Genomic DNA, 23297 nt, shown 5'->3' on the forward strand with positions numbered 1-23297 from the left:
ACTTGTGCTTTATAATTTTAGATCTGGAATTGTTACTCCCCTTTCATCCTGATTTCTTTTCATCATTCATCATGAAATTAAAAATCTTTTATTTTTCCAAATGAATTTTGTTATTTTATCAAGTTTTATAAAGTAATCTGATTGACATAGCTTTAAAAATGTAAATTAACTTGGGTGATAGTGTTATTTTGTTATGTTGGTAAGGCCTGATCATGAATATAACACTGACACTAAATATTCCTTCAGTTTTTTTAATGTTGTTTTCTATTTCCTTAAAGAGAACTTTGTAATTGCATCTATACTAGTACTTTATATGCTTTGGGAGATTGATCCTCAGGATATTTTTTGTGCTTTGTGATAATTTGGAATGGAGTTTCCTTTCTATTGTTGCTTTTTGGATTTTGTATATAATAATATAGGTGATATATATAGAAATGCAGTTCATATTTGAGGGTTTATTCTATAGAATGCAAGTTTGCTCTCAAATAGTATCTTTGCTGACTCCTGCGAATTTTCCAAGTATAATATCATCAGCAAATAGGAATGATTTTAATCTCCTCTTTACCTGTCTTTCCTCTGTCTGATTTAAAAAAGTATAGCAAATAATAATGGAAAGAGTGTTTTTATTCCTGTATTTTTTGAAGAAAGTTTCTAATGTATCCTCATTGCATATGGTGCCTACAGTTCATAGAATTTAGAGCAGATAAGACAGTTGTATTTTGTCAAAAGCTTTTTCTGCATCTGTTGAGATCAATCAGATGATTTTGGATGTATATTGTTTTTCTAGTATAAATCCAACTTGGTCATAAAGAAAGATTTCTTAGATAAATCATTATAGTCAGTTTCTCAGGATTTTGTTTAAAATTTTAAATCAATATTCACTAGTGATATTGGCCTGTAGTTTTCCATCCAGATTTTGCCTTCCCTTGGTTAAGCTAAGAGGATTAGATTTGGCTCATAAAAGGATTTTGGTAGGCAACTTCCTCAGTTTCTGAGAATAATTTGTGTTTTATTGGCACTAATTTATCAATCCACCGAGATTGTAAGAAAATGCTGTGAAGTGAATAATTGGTTGACTTTTTTAAGTGTCCCATTTGAGAATAACTGCTACTTTGACCACAATTAGAGGTAACAAGTTAAGAAATTATCCAAAGTACTTAGATCAGAGAATCAAAGAATCTCAGGGTTTAGCAGGAATCTCAAAAGCAGTCATCTACCCTTTATTTGAAGAATCCACCCCAGGGAGCTTTTGAGAAATTAGAATATATGTAGCTTTCTTGGTGTCCTAGTATATACTGTTCATCTCACAAATTGTTCACATATTGTAATTGAAGTCTTAAAAATATATTGTTGTGTATCTTCAAGACTTCATTGCAGAGGTAAAGGACAGTGGTGTACAGTATCCCATAGTGTCAGAAATAATTGTTATATTGCTTGGTTTTAAGCATTTTTCTTCTCTTTCTTTTAAAATTTGTCATAAGAGATGTCTTACTGGGGAAAGTGATGGGGAAGAAATATGTTAAGAAATAAATGTGATTAAGAAAATGGTACCAAAAAAATGGTACAGATAAACAAACTTACATGTGCAGGTATGCATATTGTATATGATTGTGTGTATATACATCATTTATATGTGTGTGTGTATTTGATTTTGCTTGTGCCTTAAGAAAAAGGATTTATTGAGATACTTGATTAACAATTAAAGCAAGTAATTATTGATACTGCCTTTGTATGGAAATAAGATATTAATGAAATTACACATGTTGGAAAAATTTCCTATTTTACTACCAATTTTTTTCTAGTATTTTAAAATATGATTAATAAAAGTGACATTTAAACTTTGTGCTTTTTTTTGAAGGTCGAGTAAATATTGTTGATCTACAGCAGGTAACTTTAAAATTTCTAAAACATTTGATTTTGACAAGTTAAATTTTTTTATTGTTGAAGATAATATAGGTGCCATTATCTTGATTTTTTAAAGTGATCTTTGCTACCAAGGGGCAAATAATTTTACATACAAATTTAAGTAAACAGCTATACAAATTTTATTTAACTTGACTAGTCTATGCAAATTTAGTTTCCTTTTCTCTTTGAACATTTCCCTCTTACTTTTTTTTTATCATTTAGCTTCATTTTTGTGACTATAAATTTTATATAATTGCTTCTGCTAAGTTAGCAGGATTTCATTTCTACTTTCATGAAAGTTGAATAGTTTAAACATAACGACTTTAAAATCGGTTTTTGAAGCATTTTGAAAATGATTCCGTGTGCATGGTTTGAAATTCTTTACACTTGAGAAAAATGCTATTAAAAGAAACATCTTAAACATGTCTTTCTAATATAAGTGAATGTTTGTTTTTATAAATATTTTGCTTGTAAAGGATTTCACACCAATTTTTTCTGGTAATAGTTCTATCATTTCTGTATAACATATGGGGAAATTGGCAGTTTTTGTAACTTACTGTCATAAAATAATGACAGACTTGAGATACAGACTTAGATTTTTTTTTTAATTCCCCCTACCTCTAATGTACTTTTTTGGCTAGATCACAAAACATGAATTAAATATATATATTTTTTATTATAGCTTTTTTATTTACAAGATATATGCATGGGTAATTTTTCAGCATTGACAATTGTAAAACCTTTTGTTCCAATTTTTTCCCTTCCCCCCCCCCCCACTTTCTCCTCCAGATGGCAGGTTGACCAATACATGTTAAATATGTTAAAGTATATGTTAAATTCAATATATGTATACATGTCCATACAGTTATTTTGCTGTACAAAAAGAATCAGACTTTGAAATAGTGTACAATTAACCTGTGAAGGAAATCAAAAATGCAGGCAGACAAAAATAGAGAGATTGGAGATTCGATGTAGTGGTTCATACTCATTTCCCAGAGTTCTTTTGCTGGGTGTAGCTGGTTCATGAATTAAATATGTTGTGTCATTTTGAAAAATTAAGTTGTATTCATTACTAGAAGAAAGATAGCCAAAGTGAGAGTGAGAAATATTTAAGAGATAAAGTTATTCATCAGATTCAGTAATCTCCAAATTATTTTAGTCTCATCCTCACATAATTCTTCACTGTAACACCCAACAAAGTAAACCAGAAGCCAAAATAAAAGGGGCAGTGATAGCCCCAGGGCATACTACCATGTATGTAGAGACCATTGGTTTTTGTTTTTTTGCTGAGGCAATTGTGGTTAAGTGACTTGCCCAGGGAAACAGCTAGGAAGCATTACATGTCCAAGACTAGATTTGAATTCAGGACCTCCTAACTTCAGGGGTGGTGCTCTATCCACTGCACCATCTAGCTGCTCCAAGACTATTGATTTTTAATTTGATTTGGTGAGTGCTTATTTGTACTGTATATTTTTTTTAAGAATTAGAATCTACAAAATACCTTAAGAAATAATGCCAATAATAATGGAATGTCTGTATATTTTTCAGGTAATTAATGTGGATCTGACTCATATTGAAAACAGAATTAGTGACATTATTAAGTCAGAGAAAAATGTCCAAGTAGTCTTAGGACAGCTGATAGATGAGTAAGTACAATATTTCAGAGCAATGTGTTATTTTTATGATAGAATTTTTACTAAAATTTGATATGATTATTTGTGGCTATTTTGACATTTGGTAATACTGTTCTTGTGTTGCTGTCTATTGTGAGCTTTTTTCTATTCATTCTGATATTTAAATAGCTTCTTGTTGGTATGAAATCCCACCTCTAATAGTGCTATTATTTAGTGACCTTGGGCAAGTCGCTTAACCTCCCTGGGCTCCATTTCCTCATCTGTACAGTAAAGGGGATGGATTAGATAACTTCTGAGCTGCCTTCCAGTTTTAAATCTATGATCATGATTTGCTTTTAAATTAGTATGTGTAACTTAGTATTGAGATTGAGTGTCTTGTTTAAAAAGATGATTTTAAAATGTTAATTCCCCTACATATTCATGGTTTAAAAGTTAAATATCTAATGGAATGAAATGATGTTCTTGTCCACTGTGAAATTTTATAGACCTTGAGTTTTCTTTCACTGCCATTCACCAAAGAAATGAAAACATGATTTTCTTCAGTAGTCCATCCTATATAATCCCAATTGTGATACAGTTTCCCCTTTTCCCCCTTTTTGGGAGAAATGAGAGTTATTTTTTCCATCTGTCTCACCCTACTCCCCCCCCCAAAAAAAAAAAAAAAAAACCAGCCCAAGACTTTTTTCAATATCTTTATGGTTAGGAAAGTACTACTAAGAAAAATGGCAATTCTTTTCTTGACAGAAATTTGTGCTTTTCAAAATAGTTTTTATTGTGTTATATTGTGAGGTTTGGGAAATATATATATAGATATATATATATATGTATATATATCCCTTTTGATAATACTACTTTCATAACACTTTCATAACATAATAGTGATATTAACTTTGAATAATACTAAAAATATAAGTACAAAAAGAAATTTGATCATTCATTTTTTATTAATTTCTAATTAGGAACTATCTGGATCACTTAGCTGAGGAAGTAAATGACAAACTACAGGAAACAGGTCAAGTACCCATATCAGAACTTTGTAAAACCTATGATCTTCCAGGAAACTTTTTGACACAGGTAATTTCTTATTAATATAAATTATCTTATCTTTTTAAAAATATATTTTTATATCTTTTTTTCTTTCACAGAAAGGGTTCCCCACCGAACCCTCTCTTGTGACAATGAAAACAATTAAGCAAAATTATCTGATTCTGATAGCTTGTGAGACAATCTGTATTTTGTTCTTGTAACTTTCCACCTCACTACTGTCATCTTTTCATCTTCATTGATTTTTTTTTCTCCCATTATTATATTTCAACTTCCTCTTATTTATCTTTTTGCTTAAATTATTGTATTCACTGTGTATATTGCTTTCTTGGTCCTCTTTATTTCCCTCTTCATCAATTAATACAAATCTTTCTGTTTCTTTGATTCTTTTCTTTTCATTACTTATAGCATAATCATTAGTTACCACAAATTCAAATACCATATTTTTTTCAGCCATTTTCCAATAATAGATACCACAAACTTTTTCATATGCAGATCACTAATTGATTGGGAGAAAGGAGACTTAAAATAGTTTTTACATTTTTCAGTATTTTGGTAATAGTATAAATAATGTCAAAATATAAGGAAACTTTAAAATTTAATGATCAGAGAGACTAAATATTTTATCACAGTAAAGCAGAAAGATTAATTTAATATTTTTAATCACTCGGTAAACATTTTATTAAAATACATCAAATTAGCATTCTTATTTCACTATTTGTGATATTTCAAATATTTTCCAGTGTAGGCTTTAATTTTATTTTGAACTTCTGGTTCTTTATCTACTAACTCTCAGCTTTATAAGTGAAAGAATAAAATCTCTTATCTATCTTATTATTGGAGAATCTATTAGTGTTTCCAGCAAATACAATAAATTTTTTGAGTAATGAATAGTATGCAGGAGGCATTTCACTTAAAAATAGTACATTTTATCTTCATTTTCAGATGTATTGACATTTCATCACAGTTTGTCACATGAGAGAAAGCTATGGTTTTTGATGTGTCCAATTGAAGAAATTCTAACATAAGAAACAGTAGTTTGAAACTCAGTTGTGGGCATTTTAATATAATTCTCCTCATAATCTTACCACAAACTCAATAAGCTACTCAGTCGCTCATTGGTTTTCTTCAGTTTACTCATTTGTGGCATTTCTGGTTCTAATCACAAATAAAAAATTAAATAGATTTTAGTGTGTCTGTGTATATAATTATAATCTGCCCTTTCATTTACTGTCATTTTAAATCTTGTTTATATTTAGGCACTGTCCCAGCGTCTGGGTAAAATTATCAATGGGCAAATAGACCTTGACAACAGGGGAGTGATTTTTACTGAGGCATTTGTGGCTCGACATAAGGCACGCATACGTGGTCTTTTTAGTGCTATTACCCGGTAAGAATGTGACAATAAAAAGTATAATTTAGATTAGATATAACCCCTCATATTTTAAACCAGTTGAGCTTTCTTTTCAGTCATAGGATTTCAGAATCCTTTTTGTTAATTTTGAAAAGCTTCAGTTTCATGCCGTGGAAGTAGTATAAAGTGACACTTAATTAATCAGAGTCCCTGATACCTTAAAATTCTTTTTTCTTAAAGAGCACTTCCAAAATTCAGTCATCTTAAATCTAAGTACATAGCTCAGTGCCCATCTGGCAGGAATTACTATAGTGGGTAAGTCCCTGTGTAATTTTATAAAAATTAAATTTGTATTATGTTATGATTTATTTCTCTTTTGACAAAATCACTTTAAAAGTTTTTAGTTATTGTTATTTTTAGTGTTGAGTGATTAATTGATGACTGACTATTATGTGGCCTCTTGCTTTGTAGATACACTTCTCCACCCTTAACCTTAGTTTTTTCTGATGTTTCTATTTGACTTTGCTATGCCAGGGAAGGCAGCATACTAGGTGCTATAAAGGATATTATTTTCATCACTATTAATCTCAATACCTTAGTGACTCCATTTTAGCCTTCAGTTTCTGTAGTTTGACAGCTTTTTATAGAAAAGTTCTAATCACTGAATATTGTATGTACAGCTGTCATATAAGCAACATCAATGGAACCATCCCCACAGTGTTGAGTTTGATTTCCTGAACAAATCAATACCAGTGAAAATGTCTAGTTCCAGATATTCTACAATCTTATTCATGAGGGATTTGTAGATTTCTAATTCAGTTAGCCAAAAATTCAAGATGTCCTGAAAGTCTACTCTTATGAAATTGTCTTACAAGGAATAAGATTTTAGTCAACAGTCATATATTAATGTATTGTGGGCTTTCTATGGAATAAGGTCTATGCTAGGTTCTCTTAAATACAGAGAAAAGCAAAAATAGTCATTGACTTCAAGGGGCTTACATTCTAATGGAGAAGACAAGATTTAAATAAGCACAATCAAGGTATACACACAGAGTAGGATGAAGGTTTGCTAAGAAAAGGGATGGCATTAACAGCGGGGGAATGCTAGGAAAGACAAAAGATGTAATTTAAGCTGGGTCTTGAAAGAAGTCCAGGAAAATAAGAAATTGAGATGAGAAGCCCAAATTTCCAGTAGGCATAGGGGATTTGAAAAGGTAGGGAAATGGGAAATAAAGTGTCTTGTTCTGGCATTACAGAGTTGGTCATTGTAACTGGATTGTAGACTATGGAAAGGAGAACCATGTCTAAGAATATGAAAAGGATACAGATCCTTTTTATGAAGAGCTTTAAATTCCAAAGAGCGAAATTTATATTTGATCCTATAAATAAAAGGAAACTCTCAGAGGGATTGATAACTTGGCAGATAAGTAGAGGATGGATTGGAATGGACTCGGACTTGAGTCAGAGTGAAACAGTTAAAAGGCCAGGTTGATAACAGTCTGAACTAGAGCTGTACCTTTGTGAGTTGAAAAAGATTTATTGTAAATGTAGAAATGACAAGGTTTAGTCCCAGTCCATCCCAAAGCCCAGCTGGAATGGCCTGACCTGTCCTATGACCTATCCAGAATGGGCGAACAGTGAGAATGTTTCCATCAGGAGCATTTTACCCCAAACTTTTATCTCTTGGAGGTCTGCTTGATTCCTCTCAGACATTGAATGAGATCAAAATAAAACTTACCATCCTTCTTCTGATAAGATAGTAATAGGGCCAAACCCAGATAGAAATAGGAGCCACTAAACTGTACATAGGGCTGGAATGTGTACATAGGCTGGAATATAGCCTGTGAATTGCATATTGACATAGGAAGCCACATATTAACATCATCTATGTTTTATTATATTTGTATTTATTCAGTTCAGTAACTTCCAAATTACATTTTATCCTGGTTTACATCATGGTTGGGAGTGTTGTGAACTACATGTGATCTGTGGATAGTATGTTTTGACACTTAAAAATGGAGGATGTGAAGCTTTGCCATTTGTGGGCCACCTTAAGAATTCTGGGCCATTATCTGCATTGCAACTGAACTTTGTTTTATGTATTGTCTCTTGCACTTAGTACAGTGTTTGGGATGGTCACACTTAAAAATGCTTTTTTGTTTATTCATTTTGGGAGTGAGAAAAGGAGTCTAACTAGGAGGATGGAGGTGTGTCTCTGATTAGTAAAAAGGAAAGTTTGGAGGAAGAAACTTGGGTTTGTTCTGTACTGAATGGGTTGAATTTGGGATGCTTATGGTATATTTAGTTCAAGAAATGCAAAACAAGGCAGCTGGTAATTTGTGACTGTAGTCAGTTGAGAGGCTAGGGCTGGATTTATACTTCTGAGGAATCATCTTTGTACAGATGGTAGTTGAATCCATGAGATAATACAAAGTTAAAAAAAAAAGGGGCGGGGGGACCCAGGACCAACTCTATGTAAGAAGCTAAAATATATTTAATTATTAAATTAAAATAGTTTTTAGCATCTAAATATTACCAGAAAAAGCCAGACATCATGCAGAGCAATGATAGATCTTTTTTCCCTTATATGTTTTGACAGGTTCTTCTAATGGGATGTAGGGAATGTATGTAGGGGCCATTGTAAGGGAGAAAAATTTGACTATCACTTTTAGTAAATTAACCAATGGTTTTTCACATTTTCATTGTTACTAGAAAATTTGTTGAAATACCTTTATGCTTAACAACTTGGATATAAAGTTGGTAGTGTGCTTATCTTATTAGTGATGTTGTTTTTCTCTTTCTTTATAGGCCTACTCCAGTAATTTCCTTGATTTCCCGCTATGGATTTCAGGAACAACTGCTTTATTGTAAGTTTGGTTCATACTGTGTTTCCTTTGCTAAATAGCTGCTCCATAAATTTGTGATTAAATTGAAAAAATTGATATTCCTTTTTTTCCCCTTTATAAACCTTAAAAAGTAGTAATTGCCTGGTAAAGAAAAAAGTTTTAAGTTGCTTTTTTTTTCTGAAGATACTCAAAAATGAAATTATATTCTTAGAACTCAAATTATAATAAAAATTCTGAAAACTCTTAAGAGCCTGCCCTAAGAAAAGCTCTTAGAGCCTGCCCCCAGGAATGTTATTATTAAACTTTTCTTGATACTATAAATTTTACATGTATTGATTTTGCTTTTGTTTGTCATAATTAGTGGAAACAACAGTCTCCTTTATAAATCTGGGAAGTTGAATATCTTTTTGCCCAGATTATTGAGCACTTGCATATTAAATTTACATTAGGAAAAGGAATTTGAAGGGTTTTATTTTTGTAATGTTGAAATATTATTTATCTCTTTCATACAACTTTTAAGTGAAACTTGAAATGTGAAAAAATTATGAAGTAAACTAGAACCTTATTAATAAAGATCTGAGTCCCAGTATTGATATCTTTGGTCACTTTAATCTGAATCTATAATATATTTGGGTTTTTATTGATATTCTTGATATAATTTTAGAAATTATCATAAAGCAAAATATTCCAGATGAATCAAAAATGGTAAAACCTAAGATCACCTGGAATTGGACTGTATGTTGTAAATTTCTAGATTTTTTTACTAGAAAGTTAATGATAATTTAAAAAAAACTATTGAGTGTTTTAGGTCACAGCTATATTGCATATAAGGAAATTCTTTTTTAAATTCGGCTTTTATGTGCAGTAGAGCAAGATATCTGGAAATAGTGGATAGCTTTGAATTGAATCATAATAGTGCAATTAGTACCACTTGTAAATTAGTCAAGAAGGCATGAAAATTATACATGTTGTAACCTATCATTTTGTTTTGAAAAATAACAATTTTAAGAGCTACCTAGATGTCTGTAGTTTAAAATTGCAAAGGAATGAAGTTTTGCAAACTCTTTAGTATGTAATAGGCATTCTAAATGCCAGAACTTTGAGCTTTATAACAATAGTGAAGGAACAGATTTGATATGCAACTACCTTTCAAAAAGTTTTTTTTATTAAATAATTGATGTAATGATACTCAGTTTGAGAATTCAAGGAAAAATAATGTTTTATGTTCAAATAATGTTAGTAAGAATTTTTCCCTTATCACAAGTACTGTTTTGTGCATTGATTTCTCAGAATTTCCTTTGCTGGTGGAATATTTTAAGTAGTGCTTTCACTCATTTTATAATATCTTTGAGAAGCATGGCAAAATATTATATGCTTATCAGAATTATTTGACTTTTTAGTGATCTTATGTGCCTGTTGATTTTTTGTGTACTTTTTTCTCCTTCAAAGCTGTGCTTGAGGAACTAGTTAATAGTGGACGTTTAAAAGGTGCAGTTGTTGGAGGGAGACAAGATAAAGCTGTATTTGTTCCTGATATATATTCAAGAACACAGAACAACTGGGTGGATTCCTTTTTCAGGCAAAATGGCTACCTAGGTAACTTTTTTATTTTTTTATTTTTAAAACTTGATCACACATTTCCAGAGATTCAGTTTGTCACATAAACAATCGAACTGAGCCGTTATGAACAGTTTCCATTGCTGTTGCTCTTTAAGTGTGAAAATATTCATAATAAATGCACATGCTTATCTTGGTCTTAATCCTGTCATTACCATAATGCTTTATCAAAAGTTTAAAATGCACAGCATAGTTTTGTTTTTTTTGTTGTTGTTTTTTGCTAACAGTATCTGTAGTTTTTTCCTTTGAAGAGTGGCACTAAGTACTCATTTTTTCTCATTCTTGTAAAATTACATTTTTCATAAATTTTCAGTGTACTACATAAGTCCCAGATATTTACTAGTCTCTTACCTTTTTTACATTATGGATTTTTATTAGTAAAGAGATGCTTCAAAATGATAGCAATAAAACTATGATAATCCTTGCTATGATAGCTATCTTGATTTTTAGATAATGCTTGATTGATTCCACTCATTAGAGAGATTATCTTCTTTGAATTCATCTTACAAGTTGTTTTGAGGATCAAATAATACATGAAAAAAAATAAATAAATCACGTTGAAAATTTTAAGTGACCATCTAAATATTAGCTATTATTATTAATGTTAAAAAAAAATGAAGTCCATTTTGGTGGTCTTAGCAACCAAATAAAGTTGACCTTCTAAAAACCCACAAACATTTATTATTACATTCCTGCTACATAACAGTCATCTCAGTTTCATTGCTTGATGGGTAATTAGTCATAATTCTGTATCATGTTTTAAAATATATTCTAAACTGGAGGTTCTTAACCTTTTTTGTGACATGGGCCTCTTTTGAAAGTAACATATAAATGCATAAAATATTACAAACTATTTACATTGAAATATAATCATCAAAATATTTTAAAAACAATATTATAGACCCTTGTTTAGCAACTCCTGGCCTATTCCATTTTTTTGTTTGTTGTTTATTTTTGCTGAGGCAATTGGGGTTAAGTGACTTGCCCAGGGTCACACAGCTAGGAGGTGTTAAGTGTCTTGAGACCAAATTTGAACTCAGATCCTCCTGATTTCAGGGCTAGTGTTCTATCTATTGCGCCACCTAGCTGCCCCTACCCTTGACCTATTCTAAAGGAGACAGACTGTTTATTTTTGTTTCCATGATTTTGAGTTATGGAGGTAAGTCCCTTTTCAGTCTCTCTAAAGTTCAACAATGAACTTTAGAACTAATGCTTGAGAGAAGAGAGCATTGTATAGAGCAAGAATGATAAATTTGGAGTTGGAGAATATAGGTTTGAGTCCAGTTTTGCTACTTAGTAGCCATGAACTTGTAAAATTTTACCATTCTGAACCTCAGTTTTCTCATCTATAAAATGAGAGGATTGTCTACATGGTAGACACTTCATAAAGTGTTATTGCATATTATGATATTTTATTTTAATTTAATTTAATGTTTATTTGTACATAATTACCCTTTTTTGAGTACTAAGTACCATCACAGGAGATTAAACTTTTTAACTTTTTTCCCAATATTTTCATCATACTACTTTATTTTAATTCAGTTGATATAGGTATATATTAGAGACACATGAACTGTTTTGGGAAATTAATTATACTTACATGAAGATTAATTCCATTTATTTTTTTCTACTTTTTAAGAATTTTAACCATAAATACAAAAGAAAGAAAATTGCATGTGCACAACAGACATAAGGATTCAAAATATATAGTAGTGAATTTTCATTTTAAGAAAATCTTTAAAATAAATACTACACATTATATTTGAGGCTAGCCATCTTTTCTTTACTTCCTTATGCTTTCTTTTGTTCTCTACTGTGCACTTTTAATTTTATTATGTTTTTTTCTCCTCTTCCTTCACCCCTCACCCCAAGAAGACTAAAATTAAGTATATATATATATAATATATACACATATATAATATATATATAAAACATACATATACACATGCATGCATATGCACTAATTCCATTTTAATTAAGTTTAATAGGAAATAAAATGTGAAATTTATTTTGCTTAATTTGACATTCCTTAATATAAAAAGTCTGAACTTTCTCTGTGTTTTTCATCTTTCTTTTTGAGTTCTGAATTGAATGTTAGTGATTAAAGTGCCAAAACTTTGAGTGAATATTTCATTCTCATCTTTTGCAAATATCAAAAAAATTTTTAAATGAAAAAAATAAGATATTCCAAGGAATATCATTATTTTTGTTAAAAAAAAATTCTTAAGTTTTCTAAAAATAATTAAACACTACTGTGTAATGCCCCTAAAAAAGGATTAAACATTGTATTGTAGTTGAGGCCTAGAAAGAGAAAGGTATAAATTAGTTCGAGGTCATAATCAGTAAATACTGAAACAGAATTTGAATTCTGATTTTCTGTATCTTAACTGTAATGCTTAGTTTATTTAGATCTAATTAGTAGTGTAGGTATGCCTTCTTCTGATGACAGATTGGAATTCTCATGTTTTCATTCTATCAGCCCCATTTTTTCCAAAAGTCTTCAATAGAGGATTCTTCTCACTTATTGGAATCCTTCCTCTGATTCTTTTAATATTTAGGGCACCCCTAATATTAAGGATTTCACAGTTGATAGTTTTCCTATAGCATTTGAACAGTTTGTAAAAGTGACGTTGATTAATTGCCTATGAAGCTACTGAAAAATGTCAGAATCTGAGACATTCAATACAATGAAACCTCTTTGAGATGAGACAATTGGATTTATGTATTTGCATCTCAGTGCCTAGAACATAGATAGCTAATAACATCTTGAATGAACAAATGACTAAAATACAGTGTGCACACATTAAAATGATTTAAAAAAAAAAAAAAAAAAGAACAACAACATGTTATGCTGGAAAATTTGAATGCCTTTGAGCATCCAAAGTTGATAAAACTCATACAAATTTTTTTGTGATGAATATGTAGAATTTGATGCTTTATCCAGACTTGGGATCCCAGATGCTGTAAGCTACATAAAGAAAAGATACAAAACTGCACAGCTCTTGTTTTTGAAAGCTGCTTGTGTTGGTCAAGAGATTGTAGATCAAATCGAAGCTTCAGTAGAGGAAGCCATCAGTTCTGGTTCCTGGGTGGATATTTTGGTATGTTTTCTTTTATTTATATTCAATAGCAGTCTGTTTCTTTCTAACAGTTAACTATTTTATATGCTTCATATAATTAAGACACTTATTTCTAGGCAAGTCATTTAACCTTTTAGTAGCCCAGGAAACTTTTTTTTTTTGGTAAAGTTTTTATTTTTGTATAATTGTGAATGGTTGGTTTTCTAGTATTTGAAAGGAAATAAATTTTAAAATTAGTAAAATACGCTTTTCTGAATCATTGAAATAATATGAAGATTACAAATATTTTCCTAGGAGGAAATCCGGGTAGCTCTTTAAAATAAGTCATAAGTAAGTTGTTGATGTGCATCAGTAGCAAGAATTGATGTATCACATTGATGGAATTGATTATGCAAACAAAAGAGGAGGAAAAAATCAAGAAAAAAACATTTGGGCAATTGTGAGAGTTTTTTTTCTACTAAGATTATTGTAATTACTCTTAGAAATAGTTTTATTTTCTGTCTTTTAGTTTTTGAAGTATTATGTTAGGTAAATTTTGATCCTTGGGTCTGTACTTCTGCTTCACCGATTTGACACCTAGTTTCCCTTACCTCTTCTTCCAATTGGTTGCCCATGCTTTGCCCTCTCTGTTCTCTTTTCATTCTGTTAGCTCTCTCACATTGCCTCTGCTTTCTCACTTCCCAATTCTTTTTTTCCTACTATCTCTCTTTTCTTAAGTTGTCAATAGATATTGCTAAAACCCTTTCATAGACCTCATTCTTCTTTACCTCTTTGTGACCATTCCATGTTCCTGGATTTTCTAAACTCCATTTTTTTGAGGGGGGATACTGGTTTTGGTTCTTCTGTTCAGATTACTGCTTTTCACTCCTTTGCTGCATCATTTCCATCCCCTCCCATGTGTAATTTGGGTGTTTCCCAAAGCTATTTCCTGGGCCCTCCTTTCTTTCTATTTTTTTGGTGAGCTCAGCTTCCATGGGTTCAGTGATTACCTCTATATAGATGATATCTATAGCTATATTCATATCTGTTTCTACTTTCATGCATATTTATGCATGCATGAATATATATATTTCTCTTTTGTTCTCTTAAGTAATCTCCTGCTGTACATAGCCGTATAGACACCTTATTAGCATCTCACAAATGTATTCCTTTGCCTAACTTCCTTTTTGCCATTCCCATTCTTCCAATCTTATAGATTATTATTATTTTTTTTTTTTGGCATGGCAATTGTGGTTAAGTGGTCACATAGCTAATAAATATTAATTGTCTGAGATTGTATTTGAATTCAGATCCTTCTGACTTCAGGATCAGTACTCTATCCTGTATTTGAATTCAGATCCTTCTGACTTCAGGATCAGTACTCTATCCACTGCACCAACTAGCTGCCCCAGTCTTGTAGATTTTTAACTTCAAAAAAATTCTCAGTTCTTCTCTTCTCCCTCATTTTTGTTCACTTGCCAAACCTTATTGATTTTACTCTCACATAATTACTTCATGTGACTCCCATACATTCCCTTCTTTATACTTACTGTGTCACATCTCTGTTTTCAGACACCCATCACTTCTTGCTTGGACTGTTATAAATAGTTATACCTAATTGTCTGATTTTTGTTTAATCCATCCTGAACATAATTGCTACATAAAAATTTGATCATGTTATTTTCCGTCTCAAAAGCCGAATTCATCATTTAAAGCATCCCAGTCTGGATTTATTTCACATTACTCCTCTTCATTCACTTTATTTTCTGGTCCACTTGGCTGACTGATTGTTCCCCAGCTCACAGTGTCTGTCTTTATGCTTTTGTATTTTGTCTCCCGTGTCTAGAATTTACTCTCTTTTGAATTCTCTAACTTCCTTTAACACATAATTCTACCTTCAATTCAAAGCTTTCCTTGATTTGTACTCCTTACCCATCCGGTTATTAGTAAACCTTAGTGAAATCATCTTGTATTTATTTATATGTATTATTTCTATTATATCACTCTAAGTAGAATTAGAAAACTGTTAAGGAGGCAGAAACTTTTTGTCTTTTGTCACTTTCCGTCAGCACCTAGTAGAACAGTCTGCATATTAATATGTTTAATAAATGTTAGATTAGAAATACATATGTATATATGTAACATTAACTTTGTTATTTTAGCCACTACTGCCCAGTTCTTTATCAGTAGAAGATGCTGGAATGTTGCTTCAGCAGGTGATGAGAACATTCAACAAACAGCCATCAGCCGTGGTCTTTAGTGATACTATCGTAGTTAGTGAAAAGTTTATAAAAGATTGTACAGAATTGTTCAGTGAATTGATGCACCAGAAAGCTGAAAAGGTATGCTAATTTTTCTGTCATACAACCCAACATTGAAATGTTTTAAACATTTGATTGTTTTATTTTGAGAGAAACTGGCAATATAAAAAAATAGATGCGAATTATATTATTTGTAGATTCCCATTAATTTTTTCCTTTGGACTTTGTCTCTGTTTGTTCCTCTTTGAGTATGTATACCCCTTCCTCCTAGTATTTGACTCTTTAGAAAATCATCTTCTCAAATGATTCTCCTTAAGGTACAGAAGCTTTTAAAATGAAAATGAATGAAAGGTCTCCCATGTTTTTAAATTAGTTTGAATTTGATTAAGAATTTCCTTGTGATACATAACTTCTTTGCAGCATATTCTCTGTATTCTGTGTGTACATAAATACTTTATGTACTTAAGTGTTATTAATTGAATTTAATTGTGAGGAAGGCAATTCTAAATTATTGAGAAAACAGAATTATGAAAAGGCTCTTTTAAAATAGTTGTTTGAAGGTAGGAACTAAGGCACTGTCTTGCCTCTTTTTATATCAGTGCTTAGTAAAGTACATGGTATATAGTGGGCACTTCATAAATATTTATTAATTGATTCAAATATATGTTTTTATCAAGAACATACATAAAGCATTTTAATACTTAATGTACATTTATTATTGTTAATATTATACACGTTATTAATTTCTTTCCATGTACATATCATCTAGTTATGTTTTAATAAATATGAATAGGATTTGTGATTTTATTGCTATAGGGAACTCCCAGATGAGGAAACTCTTTTTCCCATTTCGGGTTGGCATTGTTTCTATAACTTACACTCTTAAAAGAGATTTTTAAAAATGATTGTTTTTAATTAGGATGCCTGGATAATGTCTGCTAATAAAAATTTGATAGCATTGAATTTAAAACATGTCTTAAAGTTTTCTTAAGAAAACTTAGATTTTTATTCTAAGTACTATAAATGAAGCTGGTTGGTTTATTTTTTGTGAATTTTAACATTTCTGCTTAAAAGATTGGGGCTTCGACTTTTTTTTTTTTTTTTTTTTTTTGGAGTTATATTAATTGTTCTGTACATTTAATGCAACCACTGATTTTTTGAATAATATTAGAAAGTAACAGGTATTGATTATATTTTACTATGTCTTAATATATTAAACATGCATCCTTAGAAGAGCATTATTGAATAAGAAGTAAATGACAACATATTTCTTGTAGAAAATTTGTCCTTTTCGTTTCTATAAGGAGAGAGGGGGAATTCTTTTTAATATGCTTTTAATTATCAGTCACAAAAATGGTTCTAAGGAAATCAATAAAAAAGATTAATGACTGCTTCCACTTGGCTTTTTTTTTTTTAATGGATATAGATACATTAGTGCTGTGTTATTTCAAGTCAGCTGTCTGGAAACTTCAAGTATCCAGAATAGTGAAAAAGAGTGCCTCGGTATAAATAACCACCCTTTAAAGTACTGATGAAAATAGTTAGGAAATTCCCAAATTACATTTCATTACATATGATTGGTTGTTTCACTGCCCAGAAGTAAAGAATTGTCTGATACTGGCAAGAAAATGCAAACTTATTGACATAGAAATCAAAACCACAGAGAAAGTTAAAACAGCAACAAAAGAGAAGAAAAGATAGAGGGAAGTCTGGAATGGTATTAAACATTAGAAGCAGTGATATGGTTGTCCAATGGCAAAGAACTCTGAGGAGAAAGTGACATCATACCTGCTCTCCAAAACAATTCCTTATTTCGCTTGGCATTAGAAGATAGTTCTCAAACAAAAAAATAGAACCTATTTATGTAACCAAAGATCATTTTGTTTTATAGTACATAGAAGGCATGTTTAGATATAGTGAAAATAAGTCTATTTTTTCCTCTCAGGAAATGAAGAATAATCCTGTTCATTTAATCACTGAAGAAGATTTGAAACAATCTTCTGTCCTGGAAAGTGTTAGTTCAAGTAAAAAGGATAAAAAAGATGAACGCCGAAGGAAAGCAACAGGTAACTTATTAGTATTAACAATTCAGACAGGTGTTTCTAATCCAAATATTTTCATTTTATAATATCTACTTTATAAAGGTTGAACTTGAGTAGTGTGTGTGTGTGTGTGTGTGTGTGTGTGTGTGTGTGTGTGTGTGTTTGTTTGTTTATATGTGGAAGTTAAACAAGTTAGAAGATTTATACTTCTTAAGTTTTCATTTTGACTGCCAACATTAAGCTGTTTAGGTACTGATACTTGATTTTTCAAATCTCCAGTTTATGCACTGAAAATATCAGAGTCATGTTAATCTGGAAACTAAGGCACTTAGGTTGAGAATTTAGAACTCATGATTGTAGGACATGGTTGGTAATAAGAGTTTGAATGGTGAATGTATCCAACATGGTGACTTAAATTTTTAATACTAATATGTAAATGCCTTCAATTAATTTTAAAACACCTCTTAAAAGTCAAGTGGTTTCCCAATAAAATAGATGAGGACTCTTTTTAAAAAGATGTTTTTGTTTAGAATCAGTGGAAATTATCTTTTGTTGGTAATGCTACTAATTATCATTGGAAAATAACAGATTTGTAAACATTTTCTTTATAGCAAAAAGTAAAATATTCCAAATCTTTAGATGTACCCTCAAGTAGCATTAATCTGGAATGCAGTATATTCACAGCTACAGTATTTGGACATTGACATGTAAAAATCTTTTTTTTTTTTTTTTTTTGTTTTAATTTGTTTGCATACCATTTTAGTTTTTGTTATTCAGTTTATATTTCTCTTTTTTGTTCTACCAAATAATCATAATACTTTGAAATCTCTCTTTGCTACTTTGGGAAAATTGCACCAAGGATATGCTGCTCACATTAATAAAACATTTTTCAAAAGTTATGTTTTTCTTTTTGTTCTGTTTTAAAAGAATGATATTGTTGTAAATTGAACCTAATAAATTTATGGCTAGATATATCAGTGTATATTAATCAATCATTTTCTTTCCAGTCATTAAAAGAAATCCTTTAAGTATGGTTGCTTTCATGACAATGCTAGTGTGCTGTTTTATGTAGTTAATAAATGTGATTGTTAAACCTCCCTCAAACTGAAAAAGACTTCAGGCATGAAAACCATTCTAAAGGCCTAGTTATTAAGAAATTTAAGGTCATATTCCTCTTAGTATCGTGCTTTGGGAGATAAGGTCCTTTTTCATTCTAAAAACAGAGAGAAAATAAGATAATAGTACCTTAAAATATGCAAAGAATTAATAGAATTCTACTTAGAACTTTGAAAATAGAGAACTTAGTTTTTATGTAAATGTATTTTAAAAGGCAAATAAACATTGTGATACAAAGATGGCTTTATTTTAATCATAATCATAACTTAGCAAAGGGCTCTAGTTTTTTTTATTATTATTATTTTATCTTTCCAGCTAACATTAAATAGATTCATCTGATCTTCATTACATGACTTTTATTTTCAGTACTCTAAATGCTAAGTGGTTTCATGAGCTATGTTTGCCAAGTTTTTGTTTAGGCAGAAAATTTGACATTGATGTATTTGCTGCCCACTTGAAAAATAATGTTTCACCAGACTTGTTTTTCAGGTTTTCTCATTTTCAAATTTTTATAAAGTTTAGTTTGTTTTTGAGATGGAAGTAAAAATTTACTTTTTAGAAGAAATAATCTATTCTTTTAAATATAGCTAACAATTTCTACTTCTGATTGAGAAATTACATGTTTATAATTTTATTAAGAAAATCCCAAGCAAATAAACAAGAAAAACAATTACTTTTGATTCTTTTCTGACATAAACTTGGGCCATATGACAATATATGATCACTTTTCCCTCTGTAAGGTAATTTGAATGGGCTATACTAAATCATGTCATTTTCCACCAGAGGGCAGTGGAAGTGTGCGAGGAGGCGGCGGTGGAAATGCCAGAGAATTCAAAATTAAAAAGACCAAGAAGAAAGGAAGGAAAGATGATGATAGTGATGATGAGACTCAGTCAGCAAACACTGGTTTGTGGCATTCTTATTTTATTAAATAGTCTAATCTTTAGATTTTTCTTTGTATGTGCTCAAATATTATGAAATAGAAAATTTTAAAATTTGAATTCTTGAAAAACAAAAGAAATACAATACATATTTTAATATTTTTATTTAGTGTTTAGTCTGTATCTAAGTGTGACTGAGATTTATATTTGGTTTTATGGATTATTTTGTTATTGGTTTTAAACTCAAGTTTGAAATTCAATTTTAGATCAGGATTTTCTGCTTTTGAATTTAAGTTAATATTAAGTTAATAAAGCTACTGAACCTTGGTGATCTCCTTAATGGAGAAAATTGTAAGATAATTGGTTATTTTAATTTGGATTTCAACTGAATTTCAAGTGTTACTTCACTGTAGGACTGATGAGTAATGTAAAAATACTGCTGACAAACAATAAGGAAAACACATAAAGTCACATCAGCTTTGAATTTGCTATAGCCTTTTAGCACCCATTGCTTTTATCCAAAGTAGCTTTGAGAGATTTTTGTGCTTTTCTTATTGGAACAGGTAAAATAACTATGAGTACTTGTTTCACCAACAAAATTTAGAATTTTAGTAAATGATAAGAAACTTAAAGCATTCATAAAAATTGTTATGTCCCTCTTTGGTGGTTAACAATATTAGACCCTTAACTAGATTCATGTTTTAGGAAAAGTGAAATTATTAAGGCATAGGATTGATCAGACAGTGAACATGTGCATATAAAGCCAAAAATGAAATAGATCCTCTTCTCATAAGAGTTTCATTTCATACAGAAAACACATCATTTGCAAAATAATCTGGAGGATGGGGGATGTACTAGCAGCTGAGATCAGAAAAGGCATTATGTAGTAGGTAGTGTTTAAGCTAAATTTTAAAATAAAGAAAGCAAAGTTGCAGAATGTGAATCAGCCTTTTCTGTCAAAAGAACTAGAATAGAAAAGGTTTAAGTGCCTCCATTTTCAATCTTAGTGTCAAATACAATAATGATATTTAATGAAGTAAAAATTAACCATTACTGTCTAGGACCTACACCTGTAATTTCACTTGATTGTTATAAAGAATCTTGGCCAATGAGAAAAAATTCCTCTCTGTCACTGTTAAGTGACTGGCCATGGGGCACATATCCAGTATGTGTCAAATAGTCCACTAACAAACCACTATGCTATCATGCCCTCTCAATTCTTGAGTAACTTAAAATAGTAATTCATTCAATAAGCTCCAGCTTCATAACATGCATTATATGAGAGAAAAATGTTAAAACAAAATTTTAGAAAAGATTTTAAAGACTGCATATTTCTAATATACCCATATTTTAGTGTAATATGAATGGTTTTTTGCACATTAAAATAATTTCAGCCATTTAAAAAGGTCATGCTAATAGCTATTATGTAATTGTTAGTTCTTATTGTGGAATAAAAAGCTTCATTATTATTTGTTTTTAAATTACTGTTTACTGTAATTCTTTACATTTATTTTTATTTCTAAATAACATGAAAGCCAAAGTAATATAATGGGTAAGTTCCTGATTAGAAACTATAATAACTTTAAGTTAAAGCCCACCTCTCACACATATTGAACTATGAGGTCTTCTGCCTTCCCCTTCCCCCTCAATAACTCAAAACACATAAGAAATTTCAAGCCTCAATAAAATAAATTTTCATTGTACTTCTATCACATTTGGTAAGAAAGAAAGCTATAAAAGTGTTATTCCCTTCATTTTGATGAGTGTCTTATCCCTAAATTGTAGAGGAAATTTTTTAGGAGAGTTAATCATTCAAATGATTTTTAATATTCCTTTTCATTAGCGACTATCAGTAAATTTTGTTGACATAAGATTTTGTAATGCTGTCTTTGTTCTGGGCAGATAAAATGAATTATGTTTTACTGAGTTATATTGTTAGTTTTTAAAAATTGTTAATGTTTGTCATAGGTAGGAAAAAGCTTGAAATTTCTTTCATGTCACTGGAGGAAATTGAAGATGTTTTAAAGAAGTACATACAGGATGGCCCTGAAGAATTTGTTACAGAACTTGCTGAACACTTAATAAGGCAAGTATAGAAATATACTTTAGCTTCTTAATTTTTAAACATCAAAAATAACATTTTGATTTGCTCATAGAAATTCACTGATAACATTAGGAAAAATATTTAAAGTTTGGAAATTAAGAGCTCAGAATTTAAAATCAGTTTTTCAAGTTTTGCTTTCCTGTTGATTTACTGGATTTCTTTTCTTTTATATTCCAGTCCTTCAGTGAATCACAGAATTTTCGGTCATTTAGGCTAACTCATGCCCAAAAAAAGAATCATTACCACACAGGCAATAAGCTGACATTCAACTTCAGCTTAAAGACTTATAATGAAACTTTCCCAAAACAGACTGTTCTGCTTTTGGATGGTTCTAATTATTTAGAGCTATTTAGAGCCCCTCTCTCATAAGAAAATGTATCTGGTTAGTAGAGCAGGGTTTAGTGACCCATGGAGCCATCTGCCAAATCTGAAAAGCATTACCTCATTTGATGACCAGGAAAGCTCCATCTTCATGGCCTGAGAAGTTTCATGTTAACTGTATGGCTTAGGAAAAGTTTCTTTTTAGGTAAAGAACTAGCCTGTAGATAGTGATTCTTTCATAATGTTGCTTCCTTTAGACAACTTTTTTTTTCTTTTTCATCTGAGTCATTTTCACTTATGTTCAGGATCTTACTCATAAGTTACCTATCCTTCTGGGGCTGACTTTCTCTATAGAATGTTAATCAGAAAGATATCTCTTCTTTCCTTGAATCCTTTGAAATCTGCTCTCTCCAACTTTAGGGTGCATGTCATACAGTTGCCAGTTTTCTTCTCTTATCAAATCCTTGAAGAAATGATTTCCTCCAAGGTTTCCATCATTTCCACTCCACCAACCAGCATATAGTTTCTCCCTGTAAGAATCAGTATCCAGGAGAAAATTTGCCTTTTTTTTTTTTTTTTTTTTTTTTTTTTTTGGTTTTGTTTCCTCTATTTTTCAGAGAACACACTTATTAAAATAAGTCAGGATTTTTTTTTTTTTTTTAAGTTTTGTTTCTGACACAGAACTGATTTAAATGATCCATCCCTAATATGTCATTTCTCTTTGTCAGATATGGTAGCACTTAATTTATTTCCTGAAATCTTCATCTCTTCTTTTTGTCCAGGTGGCCTATACTATGCCTTAATGAAAAAAATCACTTCTTTCCTCCCTATTGATGCTTTCCTTGGCTCCGGTGCTACTCTCTCTGCTCTAATCTTTAAGAAGTGATTAGGAGTATCTATTCAGTATTCTATTTAAAACTCTCATCCCAGTAAATCCAAATGATACCTGTGAAATCCAATTTGCTTTTTTGCATTCAAATCTCTAGTTATATTTGTTTGGGCCTAAACTGTGATTTTGTGTATAAACATTTGATCTAAAAAAAACTGAAGGTTTTTTCCCCCTTTAGCTTTGTTTTTTTACTGGCTCCTAGGATTTTGCATCTTAGGAATTTC

The 23297-nt window shown here is 30.7% G+C and overlaps 1 protein-coding gene across 4 annotated transcripts in view; it reads left to right on the forward strand.

Moving 5' to 3' along the window:
• Positions 1-23297, forward strand: part of UFL1 (UFM1 specific ligase 1) — a 35698-nt gene that overhangs the window by 6401 nt on the left and 6000 nt on the right. For all 4 annotated transcript variants that reach the window (XR_007953593.1, XM_051997425.1, XM_051997423.1 and 1 more), the window contains exons 3-13: positions 1859-1887; positions 3454-3551; positions 4499-4613; positions 5843-5973; positions 8746-8804; positions 10233-10379; positions 13326-13501; positions 15622-15801; positions 17666-17786; positions 19662-19784; positions 21728-21845. Coding sequence is in view for 3 of the 4 variants with exons in the window: in XM_051997425.1 (XP_051853385.1) it covers positions 1859-1887; positions 3454-3551; positions 4499-4613; positions 5843-5973; positions 8746-8804; positions 10233-10379; positions 13326-13501; positions 15622-15801; positions 17666-17786; positions 19662-19784; positions 21728-21845 (1297 nt within the window). In the remaining variant the exon portion in view is untranslated. The remainder of the gene's footprint in view (positions 1-1858; positions 1888-3453; positions 3552-4498; positions 4614-5842; positions 5974-8745; positions 8805-10232; positions 10380-13325; positions 13502-15621; positions 15802-17665; positions 17787-19661; positions 19785-21727; positions 21846-23297) is intronic.

This window comes from Antechinus flavipes, chromosome 4 (genome assembly GCF_016432865.1).
Source record: "Antechinus flavipes isolate AdamAnt ecotype Samford, QLD, Australia chromosome 4, AdamAnt_v2, whole genome shotgun sequence".
NCBI classification, from domain to species: domain Eukaryota; kingdom Metazoa; phylum Chordata; class Mammalia; order Dasyuromorphia; family Dasyuridae; genus Antechinus; species Antechinus flavipes.